This window comes from Podarcis raffonei, chromosome 11 (assembly GCF_027172205.1).
Source record: "Podarcis raffonei isolate rPodRaf1 chromosome 11, rPodRaf1.pri, whole genome shotgun sequence".
Lineage (NCBI taxonomy): Eukaryota > Metazoa > Chordata > Lepidosauria > Squamata > Lacertidae > Podarcis > Podarcis raffonei.
The window spans coordinates 26,968,527-26,980,855 of record NC_070612.1 but is presented as its reverse complement, the minus strand read 5'-3'; the positions used below and the strand labels follow the sequence as shown (position 1 = coordinate 26,980,855).

General features: G+C 43.8%; 1 protein-coding gene across 1 annotated transcript; it reads left to right on the top strand.

Moving 5' to 3' along the window:
- The first annotated feature begins 2,839 nt into the window (after positions 1-2,839).
- On the top strand, positions 2,840-10,440 carry CD180 (CD180 molecule). Its single transcript, XM_053408553.1, has 3 exons — positions 2,840-3,100; positions 6,830-6,996; positions 8,379-10,440. The coding sequence occupies exons 1-3, from the start codon at positions 3,011-3,013 to the stop codon at positions 10,105-10,107; spliced, it is 1,986 nt and encodes a 661-aa protein (XP_053264528.1). The 5' UTR covers positions 2,840-3,010; the 3' UTR covers positions 10,108-10,440.
- Positions 10,441-12,329: the final 1,889 nt, after the last annotated feature.

The following is a 12,329-nucleotide window of genomic DNA, read 5'->3' as shown; positions in this document are numbered from 1 at the left end:
TGGGCAGATACATCTGGTGCTCGTGAAACAGGAGGCTCTCGCTGCCTGCTTTGCATTTCAGCCTCATTTAACCACATCCTCTGCACAAAACCCACAGCGCCGTGGCAGCACCTGCTATCAGGCCGCCACGCCAGGGATCCAATCGACAGCCACCAAACTATAAGGCGTTTACAGAAACACTGCAGGAAGTATCTTTCAAGGATCGCAGACCAGAACTTGCCTTTTGGCCTTACAGTCAGGTTCTGTTTCTCTCAAGAGTTACAGAGCACAGAATTAAATGTCCCAGCAGTCAGATTACATTTCTTGTCGGAACAGGAGTAGTAAAGAACCAGTGGGCACAGACAAAAAGTCATTAATGCCCTCATTTCCCTTCTTACTGAAGCAGGAGGAGTTAGTGGAAAGAGCTCTCTGTCATAGACAAAGCATTAGCCACGGTCACATTGAACTGTGGCAGGCGGGGAGGGGGGGGCAATACAGAGAAGAGGAGGAGGTTAAAGAAGAATTTGCACCTTGCTAGATCACACTATGAATACTTACTCTACAGATTGCTGAGAGAGATTGGGGGGGGGGAATAAAGAAGCAGGGAGGAGAGACTATTTCTTGACCAAAACCTATCTTAAGCATATTGATTTTTAACAAAAGCATTCAATATCAGCCTCGGAGAAAGCTGGTGCAGCATTGGGAGAAGCAGACAAATTAATCTATGCAATAAGATGTTTTTTTATGATGTAAGAATATGCCCACTAGGATTAGACAGGCGCTTCAGTAAATGGTCTGATTTAGTGACTGCAGCAAGGCAAGGCTATTGGCAATCCCATTCCATGGAGTAATTGAATGGGATATGAAGTGGGCGACACAAAGCACCAAGGAGAGTGTAAAATGGGATAATGGGGGGGAAACTAAGAGACCTTGAACTTACTGATAAAATCACTTTGTTTTAAGTGCATCACGGACTGAAATGAGAATATGCCCTTGCCACAAGGGGATGAAGAAAAGTTGGATTGAGAACGGAAACTGCTAAAACAAAATAGGTAATCTGTAGAAGACACAGAAGGGCACCTGAGATGGGGAGGAGGGAAGAGGCATTGCAATGCACTATTTGTGTGCACGCTGAGAAAAGGAGCCCTGGTACCTTTTGGAATAGGGGGAAATCTATGTAGGTGGCTGCACATCTTCTCACCCCTGCATATTTACAGTTTCCCATGCTATCTACATACTAAAGATACAGCATCTTGGTTCTCCTTCGCACATCAGCCCTATTCACAAGAGCAAAACAGTCCTAAAGGAAACAGGCTTTGTGTGCAGTAGGAGGCAATTTTCTGTCTTGAGATTCACCCTGTGGAAGGCCCTCCCATCAGATGTCAAGGAAATAAACTATCTGACTTTTAGAAGACACCTGAAGGCAGCCCTGTTTAGGGAAGTTTTTAATGTTTGAAGTTTTATTCTGTTTTTAATGTTTTGTGGAAAGTCGCCCAGAGTGACTGGGGAAACCCAGCCAGATGGGCGGGGTAGAAATAATAAATTTATTCTTATTCCCTTTTCCATAAACTGCTTTGAACTAGTCCTGTGGAAGAACATATACATCCTTGAGGTGCCCCAATACAGTTATTAGCCCAAAATCAAGTAAAAAAAGCTTGCTGTACTTAGGAAGTGGAACAAATATGTCCTGCTCTGCTCCATGTGCCCCTCCCCTATTCCCTCTCATGAACATGAGCTTGCCCCTCCATTTAGATCATTGGAAGGTTCCCTCATGCATCCACTACCACAAGGGGCTCCATTGGCACAGCCATTTTATTTCAGTCGTACTGCCCAAATTGTGGGATACCCTGCACTGAGTGATCTATTTTGGCTTCCATCTTGGCAGCTTTTTTTACCCACCTGAAAACTGCTTCTTCTTTTTTTAAAAAAAAAAGTATCAATAAGCCTATTGCCTGGATAGTGTTTGGTATCATGGCTTATTTTTGAAATGGTTGTATTCAATTGTTTTTAATAATTGAATTGTAAATCACTTTATTAGGCAGCTCATGTGAGCTGCAAAAACAGGTATAAAAGATTCAAAAGTAACACACACACAAAATACATAAATACAAAACAAAACAATATGCCGCAACAGTAATGGACCGTGTATAGCAAAATGGGAAGGGAACTGGTTGGGCAGCATTTGGTCCGGGGCTGGTTCCCAGCAGTGGGATGAGATGACAAGTCTCCTTACATTGGTACTGGAATACTTGTCCTCAATCGTTTGAGTCACTGTTTCAGCACATCATCCTCCACAGAATCAATGCTGGGGGGGGGGTCAATCGTTGGGGGAATCAGTGTTTTGGGGGTCCCTCACATGACTGCACCCAACTTCAGATTTTAAAAAAATGGTTCTTCTGTTTTAAAAAAATGTTCAGAGCCTGTGGATACCTCCCTCTTGTGTAAGGAAGGTGCCATTTTGGCAGTATAATTGACAGCAGTAACCCCTAAATACTGGGAAAAGAAGAATGTTCCCAGCAAACGACACACATTTGATTTGGAAGGCTTCTGTGGCACCTAATTTGCTTCACTTGGAACGTTCCTCTGATGAAGCAAGCAGGGCTTTTTTTCAACCAGAACTCAGTTTCGGCACCTCTCAGGTGCCATTATAAGAAAACAAGGGAAGTGCTCATGGTGAGTTCTGGCCCCTCTTTTTTAAAAAAGAAAAGAAAAGAAAAATAGCACTGACACCAAGTTAACCTCAAAGACCAAACCCTCTTTTCACGTGCCTATTTCCTGATATTTAATGCAGAAGTGGGCAGACTGATGCAAGGATTTAAGTGTGGGGCAGAAAAAGGAACTGAAAGGTTGGCTGCAGGGCCCATAAATGACTAGGCTTCAAGAGGAAACTTCTTTTTAGCTGTGACGGCTGTTTTGTCTCTCACATCTCCAGTTTAACAAAGCTTTCTAAACCCCCATTCTGGAAAATTATTTTTCATCTGACTTCCATTACCGCAGCTCGTCTGTGTGGAGAATCTAATAAACCCTCCTAATGGCCTGGTGCACGTTCTGCTGGGTTCTGATGGGCCTTTTAGATGTTAGCTGTGAAGTAACCAAGCCAGCAGATATGATGTGCACTGAGGTGAGTGATAACTTGTTTGTCTCTCTATTCGGGGAAAAGCGTCTTCAAGAGAGAATCAATAATTAATCTGTGGCAGTGAATACTTGCATGCTAACATCAGGTTACTTCAAAGGGCTATGAAATTTGCGGTTGGTGGGGCAAAAGTATCAGGGACAATGCTGTGCCTTCAGAGCACATTTGCTAAAACTGGCCTCAGGCAGGAAAATGTACTAGACTTAGAGGATCCTTTCTCGCTGAAAAGACAAACCTTAAATTGCAATAATCCTGTGCCATTTTAGCATGTGAATGGGGACGGTCCTATGCATATGTACTTGGAAATATGTTTCTTGTTGTTTTAATAGAGTTTATTCTCTTGTACTTGCAATTTTAGCCTTATAGCTATGCATTTTCACTGTGTTCAGTGCTCCCTGGTGCACGGCAAGTTTATTAAGATTTCAACCTATGAATGCAATCCTGGAGCCAACTCCAGGGGCCACGGGTGCTTGGGCACCCACAATAATATAATTGGGGGAGAGGGCTGGGCACCCACAAAGTCAATGAGAAAAGCCGGCGTGAGGTAGCAGCACTGCCTGTGAAAGAGAAGCAGTTCAGTTCCTCCCTCAGCATCCAGCAAGCAAGGCACCCTTTACTGGGGGGGGGGGGGCTGGGATGCAGAGGCAGAGTCTCTTGCTGCAGTGGCAGAGCTTCATGCTCCAGCACCGGGGGCAGGAAGCAGCACCTGGGGGCGTGGCAGCCAGTGCGGGGAGGAGCCGGGATGGCACCCCACCGGGATCGTGGTGCCGGGGACAGTGCACTCCCCTGCCCCCCCTCTTCCTCCGCCAGTGCCTTGCTGGCTGCAGAGAGGAGGAGAAGGAAGAGAAGCTGCTGTGCCACCGACCACCACAACTATGTGCAGGCATGTAATATCGCGCATCCACATTGTGGGGGTGGGCACCCACAATCCTGAGGGCGAGATGGCGCCCCTGACACAGTAATTGGGAGTAAGCCCCTTGCTGCCTATTGCACCAAAGGTTTAGGCACATCTCCTGCAGGGAGGTCATACAGTGCAGCATATCAATAAGCAAAAGGACCAGTCTGCAAAATCTTGTCCTGAATTGTGTCTAAGAAGTTTTAAACAGACATGCAGACATGAAAGGCAATGACAGAGAACCCATTTTCGAGGTAGTGCACACATTTTGCAGACATGGACATTTTACTAGGAGTTTTCTGGAACCAGAGGGGGTTGTAATGAAACAGACCACTGGTGCCTTTAATCTGTTTGCAGCAGGGCTTCCGAACAGGTGCTTTGTTTTATAAGCAGTTTAAATGTACCTAATTTCTGTAGAACTAGACCTTTTTTTTTTTTGCACACTTTATGCTGCAAGCGGTAACATCCTTGATAGATGTAGCAGAGGAGACGAGTCACAGTTACACAAGTAGGTAGGTTAATATTTCTTTCAGCTTTTCACCTTATCAAAGAACTACCTTTGCAAAGGCAATACTTGATTAGTGTATTTGAATGTGCTTTTAGAATTTGCTAAAAGAGGTGGCATTTTCTATACAGTAGCAGAAAAAAATGTCCCCCCACTAGATAAAGGAGCACTAATATTTGCATTTAACTTCCCCTTTTAATTATTCTAATAATTTTTCTCACTTTAATGCTTTAACCTGTTGCAATAGTTGTCATCTGGCACAGATCCCACTCCAGTTTCAAAGATAATTAGGAGTAACAGAACTAAGAATGGCCTCTGCATGCAGCCAAACTAGAATTGTTCTTAATCACAATATTAGCATCCGCATAGGCTTTAAAAAAGAGAGAAAGAATATCAATCACTGGGAGCCTATCTGGACTAGGACTGTGGTGTTGTGGGGAGGGCTTCAAATGCTTATTCACACCATGGTCCCACTCTGAATCTGTATGTAGGTCCGTTATAGACCTAACAACAATGACAGCAGCTTTTAGCACACAAAGTTCAATACTAGAATTTGCACTTGAAGACGACATTGTTTAGAAACACATCCTTTCCATGTTTGATTTGGGGCGTTTCCATTATGAGTACCATCAAAACCAGGGCAGTCCAACACATGGCCCAAGAGCCACATGTGGCGCTCAAGGCCTTTTTTGGTGCCACTCAGAATCATTTGATGCCCCCACTTGTTGTAATCTCTTTGCTAAGCAACAACATGCAGGGCTCAGTGGAGGTCACCCAACCAGAAGAGTCTCTGAGGTGTACTTGCCTGGAGGCAGAGTCGGCATCCAAAGTCAGGTCCAGTCCTAGGGTTGGGCGAACAGCAACCCATGTGGTCAGATGGTCTGGGGTCAGAAAATCCAAAGATCATGGGGTCAAGGGTCAATACGAGTAGAAAACAGCAATATAGGACCAGGAACTACAAGTGTTGTTACCAGCCTCTGTCTGCTGCTGGAAGCTGTGCTTAAGAAGGCTGAAGCCAGCTGGTTCTCATCAGTGCCTTCTCCTGTGTGTCCTTGAAGGCTGATCAGCTGCAGATGGAGTCACTCCACCTTCTCCCCCTTCAGGCTGCTGTTCAGTAGGTGAAGCTGGCTCCTGGCCCATGACACCATCCAGCCCTGGCACTGTGTTCCCAAAGCTGCGTAAGTGAGGTGCTGGGCTTTGGGAAGGAGGTGTGAGGGCTCTGACAGGGTCCTCCAGCCTCCTTTGCAAATTCTAGTTAGCGCTTTTTCAGCTTTGGGAAGGTGGGAGGGCCCTGCCAGAGGCTCACACCTGCTTCCCAAAGCCTGGTGCCTTGCTTATCCAGCTTTGGGAAGGCACCTCAAGGGCTGGCAGGTGGGTGGGGGTCAAATTTTGGCCTCGCTCCCTGCAATGCAACAAGGCAGTGTGTGGCCACGGGTTCTGTATCCAACTACTTTTTGTGACCCACTTGGTCTGCCCTGATTTTGACAGTGCCAGTCACATAGCATTATATTGACTCTAAAATCTTATGTCGTCTGCTGGTGTAGTCTCTTCCCCTCCCCCATATACAGAGTTTCAGACAGAAGAGTCCAGATCAAATTAAAAGTGACACTCAAAGCACAACCCTATACTTTTCTATTCAGGAATCCCTTTGCAGCCTCAGTCATTTGAAAGACCGTCCCCCTCCCCCCTTTTTAAGCCAACACAGCTGTGAAAAGCTGCAGCCTGGACTGGACATTTTGGGAGAGGGTCCCTCTCATCACTTATCTGCAGGGCAGTTTTCTAACGGATATGAATAAAGCCTTAGATAACATATGAGTGGGCATGGAGGTGCCAAAAGCAGGTTCCGGAATGTGAGGGGAAATCCCCTCAGGTTTGCCTTCCTTGTATAGTTCTCAAAATTTGTAAGTTGTCTGACAATTAAAGAAGTCGCCAGCATCACCCGGACTATTGCCTTTGATTTCAGATACAAACACCAGAGTTTCTGAAAACTACAAAAGGCCCTTGCTGATACTGCTACTACAATAACAAAATAGTTTGTTGCACAATACTTATACACTTCGCCTTCCGTGCAAAAATAAAAAAGGAGATAGCATGTCAGATTCCCAGGCAGAGTCCATTTTTGGCATTGGTACAGATTCAGGCCAGTACAGAGATGGGACAATATTAGAAGTTTCAAAAGAATTTTATTTATTTATTTACAAACCCCAATTACAAGAGATTGCATTGTGCCAGCAGAGATGCACACATCTCTGTTGCATTAATGCATCTCTGTGCATCAGTGTGTGCGGATCCATAAAACTGTGTGTAATTTTTACAGCTTATTGCTAACAGAAGCTACAGTTGTGAAGATCTGGGACTGAAAGAGATTCCTGAGCAACTACCTAACATAACCCAAGTCCTTGATTTCAGCTTCAACTTCCTGCATTCCCTTCAACAATCAACACTCAGCAAGCTGAAAGATCTGGTGTATTTAGACTTAACAAGGTATGCTGGATCTTTGTCCTCACCTCTTTTTTGCAAATTGGGACTTTCACTTCAACTTTTCAAGCAAGTGGTACTTGTGGTTACAGCCAAGAGATATTTAAGCCTCAAAGCTAGAACTCTCATCTACCCAAACCTGCTCCCACAAGTCATTGCACTGTGAATCAATACTTGTTAGAAAATTTTGTAGTTGTTGTAAACTGAGGCCAGTCTTTAGACAGTCACAACCTGTGCAGTGCTATTACCTAACGTTATGCCATGTGCAGCCTAGAACTGACACCTAAAACTTCTATAATGCTATGCAAAATCACCTGAAAGGCAAAACCAAACCCTACCAAGGCACACATATTACAAGACCAGAAATTCATAGAACTTGCTTCATTACCCTGCAGTAGAGTATTGAAAGAAGTCCTAGATGACAAACTCTGGGTGCATATTTTGTTTCTTGACATCTATATAAACTGACTGACCTATCTTGCAAGGAAAGAGGAAATAGGATAAACCACAATATGGCCAGTGTCGGGAAATGGCACTGGTTTCTCCTAAATCAGGCTGAACCCTCCTCTTACATCTCTGCTTGGTTTGCTTGCTGGGGTGAAGATTAACGCCCCCCCCACAGGCACTAATGGCTCGTGCTTGAACAAACAGCAAACATACAAAACTTACTGCCCGGTACCTGCACTCGGAATTCTGTTTTTCATACAAATTGTGCTGCCAAAACCAAATGAAGAGGCAAGGAGAACAAACGCCTCAATTTCAGAGAATAGCAGAGGAGTGTGAAAAGCTGCTCTTCCAACAAAATTGCAAAAGCAAATGCTTTGGCACACTGGTATACCCTCCCCTGTGTTATATGACTTACAAGGATTTATGCAAGTGGGTGCATTGGAATGTTCCTGGAACACAGTGCATGGCTACAAAAAGGTCCAGCGGTTCATGCTCAGCCTGAAATTAGCAGAGACCCTCATTGATCAAAAACAGACACACAACTTGGGTACCCATCCATGCACATCTTTTCATTGGAATTTCTCTCTCCCCTTCACACCCTCCCCAGATCTGCTCCAGAGGGTTTGGGAACCCCTAGAACAGATTTAGGGCACACATGGGGGGGAGGAGAAAATGTTTCTTTGTGCAAAGATAAATTATTGTGCTGACTGAATGAGAGACAATGGATTGCAGTGTTAATGTTCATTGCCTATTTAGGTTGGAGCAAAATATGATCCCATTTACAGCTGTGCCAGTTCTATTGTTCTCCTCTCATTAAAAATGTAAACAAAAGCAGGAAATCCATTTTTTTTGTTTCTGTAGATGTGTATTAATAAGATAAGCATATACAGTTGCGGTGTTTGACTGCTAGACTTGTGTGTCTGTGTGTTTTGTTTTTTAAGGTGTCAAATTAACTGGGTATATGAGGATTCCTTCGGAAACAACGCTCACCTGGAGACAATCATCTTGACTGGAAACAATCTTCTGTTTCTGGCAGACAGAGCATTCTCTGGACCTCACTCTCTGAAACACCTTGACCTAACCCAAACAGGACTCAGGAGTTTATCATCCATCCCAATGCAGGGCCTGGGTAACTTGGAGACACTGATACTAAAAGACAACTACATCCAATCACTAGAGCTCCCATCACATTTTCCAACGAGGAACCTCAAATATTTGGATTTTCAGATGAACATAATACAAAGAATATCAGCTGAAGACATAAGGGTATTAAAGCGAGTCAGCAATCTGACTCTCATTCTTGCAGACAATGATATTATGCACATTGAGACCAAGGCTTTCAGTTCCATTTTTTTCTATACTTTGGATTTTGGCCGTTGTGTTAATGTTTCGGTGATCCTGGAAGGGCTGCAGGATGCCAGTACTGTTGCTCTTCGACTTGGGAATTCTTTGGATAGAGATGCCCTCCCCATAACTCCCACCATGTTGCAGGGTATCTGCAACATCTCTGTTGACTACCTCTATCTGCCATATCGCCATTTCCTATACTTCTCAGCTGACACATTCCATTGTTTGGCCAAACTCCAAAAGTTGGACATGGCCCACACAGACATTGGCGAACTACCCACTGGCCTGGTTCAGTTGAATTTCCTGAGGGAACTCAATCTCGACAAGAATAAATTTGAGCACCTTTGCAATATCAGGGCTTCTGCTTTCCCCAACCTCACCCATATTTCTCTCAGAGGGAATCTGAAAGGCTTGGATTTGGGATCTGGGTGCCTAGGGTCTTTGTCGAAACTGCAACACCTTGACTTGAGCAGATCTCAAATAGAAAGCGCCGACTGCTGCAGCAAGCCGCTCCGTGGCCTGAGCAGCTTGCAACACCTCAACCTGAGCTACAATAGCAAGCTCAGGTTCCACAATGCAGCGTTCAATGAAAGCATTAACCTGAAGGTTCTGGACCTCACTTCCACACAGATTCTCATCAACGCTTCTCAAGGACCCTTCTGCAACCTGCATTTTTTGCAGGTTCTGAACCTTTCTTACTCTAAAATTGATCTCAATATCCCGCACATTTTACAAGGTCTGGAGAATCTTATTGTCTTGAAGCTGAATGGAAATAACTTCGAATCCAAGACCATCCTGGAAGACAACCTCTTTCAGCAGGCACCCAATTTGGAAGTGTTAACTTTATCTTCCTGCAAATTGTCGGCTATACAAACCAAGGCATTTTCTAACCTCAAGAAGTTAAAACACATGGACTTGAGCCACAACAATCTTATTGCATTCAATTCAGATGCATTTTCCAGCCTCAGAAACATATATCTCAATTTTGCCAACAATAGGATCCATATTATCCCACGTGATATGTTGACTAACCTATCTGGCCAGAGTGTAATCAATTTAAGTTACAATCCGCTGGAATGCACCTGTTCCAATATTGGATTATTAACTTGGTACAAGCAAAACATAGATAAAACTGAAGACTCTGAAGAGACAGTGTGCTCTGAGCCCAAATCACTAGCGGGCTCTAAGCTCCTCTCTATAAATCTGTCCTGTGGGTTTAGCACTGCTCAAGTAGTATTGATTGCCTTTGTTACGATAGCAGTAATTGTAGTGACCTTCATTTTGATCATACGTTTTTTAAGGAGAAACTACCAACAGCTTTGAGTTCCTGGAGAAAGAAAAGATACAGAAGAGTAACAAAAGCCAACAAATTAGTAGGAAGATGCTTAGAAGGGAATTTCACTTTCTAATACTAATTTTTGTTCCAGTTGTTGACTGTACAGGCAGTCCTCGTTTTGCATGGGGGTTCCATTCTGAACCCATGCAAGCATAAGCCCACTCTGCTCCAACCCCAACCCCTTTTCATGACATCTTTATGACGTTTTGGGGCTGTTTTCAGGTTTGGTGCAGTGTGCATGTGTGTGATCGCACATCATTCAGGTGCGCCTAAATCAGGAGTTGCCTGTAGTGCACTTGGTTAACTTGTTTTTGACATGAAATCACTGCAAAGTATGGAAATAAGAGAAAGCCAGAGTTCACTGTTCGGTCTTGCATTTTCCAGGTAGAGTTCATTCTCAATGCCATATAGGAGGCAAAAATCGACGACCTCACAGTGCACCAGGTCAGGGTAAAGTTGACAGTATCTTAACCTGAAAAATGTAAGGCAGTTGTTCTTTCCTAGGTGATCATTTTATATTTGGCAAGGAAGACTCCTGCTAACTCCTGGACAAGAAAAAGCTTGAAAGTACTCAGAAGTACTCAGCCTAGGCTTCCATATTTGGAATAAAAATGCCACAATAGAAAATAGCAAGGCAGTTCTCTTTTTCATTACTGTTTGTTTAATGTTTTCTCACAAGGGTTAAAGAGGGTACATATTACACACACAAATAAGAGCTAAACTGGATGTGGCGTGGCAGCCATATGTATTTTATTCCAGGACCTACCTAGATCCATCTATTTATTTGCTGCACAAAGGGAGTTAAACCCTCCCCATTTTACCCTGCCAAGTAGGGCCAGGACAAGAGATGGTTGTACTTGAGTTGCCACTCCATCACTCTTCCTCCCCTCCCCTGCTGGCGGTAGGGCCCCTCATAGACCTCTTTTTCTCTCTTCTTCCATCCCCCCCCCCGCTTTGTTGCTGCTTTAGTAGAGGCCATGTTGAGTCTCTTATCTCCTCCTGCCCTGCCCTCCACCTCTCACATCCACAGTCCTTTGTCCGATAGAGGAATTCAGTCTGCAGTCCTGCATTATCCCACGTTGCTGTGGTTGCTATGTCATTCTTCTATATTTAGGCATACTGTGGGGGCACCACAGCAAACCGCAGCAGTTCACCCCCACCCCCTTGAGGGCAGAGCAAAACAAGTGTCCTGATTTAAGCATTCTAGCCGATTATACACATACCACTTTGTGTTTCAACTAAATGTTACTTCAAGCACGTAATAGGAAAGGAAACTCAGAAATATCAAAACAATAGTGGCAATTTTTATATAGCCAAAACAATCACCTGGCATCCAAACAGAAAAAAAAACTTTTTTTGTGGCCCCTTGTCACTAGGTTATTTGGTCATTTATACCCTTTTCACACAGAGAAGGGGACTGTGGGGTTTCACTGCTAGCCTTGCCCCGAGGTTGTGCAGTTAGGTGTGGCTGTCTACAGGGAAAAGTCTCTGTGTGACCACTTCTACATGCACCAGTTTCCCCAAGTGTTCTGGAACCCAGAAAGTGTGGAAAGTCCATGCATGTATGTTTTCCCCTGCTTAATGTGTGAACATGGTGGGGCGCCTGGGACCCAGGGGGCTGTTGCCCAACAGCAGCCTCTGGCTATCTGCAATGTCCTCTTATGCAATTCACATGAGAAGGGAATATGTTTTATCAGTGGAGCAAAAGGCTATGCTGTATGGACTCCTCCTTCCTTTTCTGCTTGTGCATTTAAAGACCTAGATTTAGTGAAAATTCAAGGAAGCCAGTTCAAGAAACAGACTCAATTCCCTTTCATGCTCAGTTTTATTTTAATGTTCTTCATAAGTATAAATAATTTTATTCAATACCCAAAGGTTAGGTTATCCATGTGGATTTCTTAAAGAAAATAAGACTGCAAACACTTTATTGCACAGATCCTAACTTTTTTTTTTTAATAATTTGATAATCTACAGTAGGAAGAACTACAAAGGGTCATTCTAATATACAACCAACACATAGACTGACAAAAGAGTACACACTAAAGAGGATCTCTAACAGTTCACTGTAAGGTAAACATCAAGAACAAGGAAACTACATGAATGCAAGCTTAGGTGCCACTACATTTCTAAAATAGGCAGGAAGTATTTGGCAGAAGTGATAAAGCACTATACAAAATATACATAAAAAGATACATTTGTAAACAAGAGA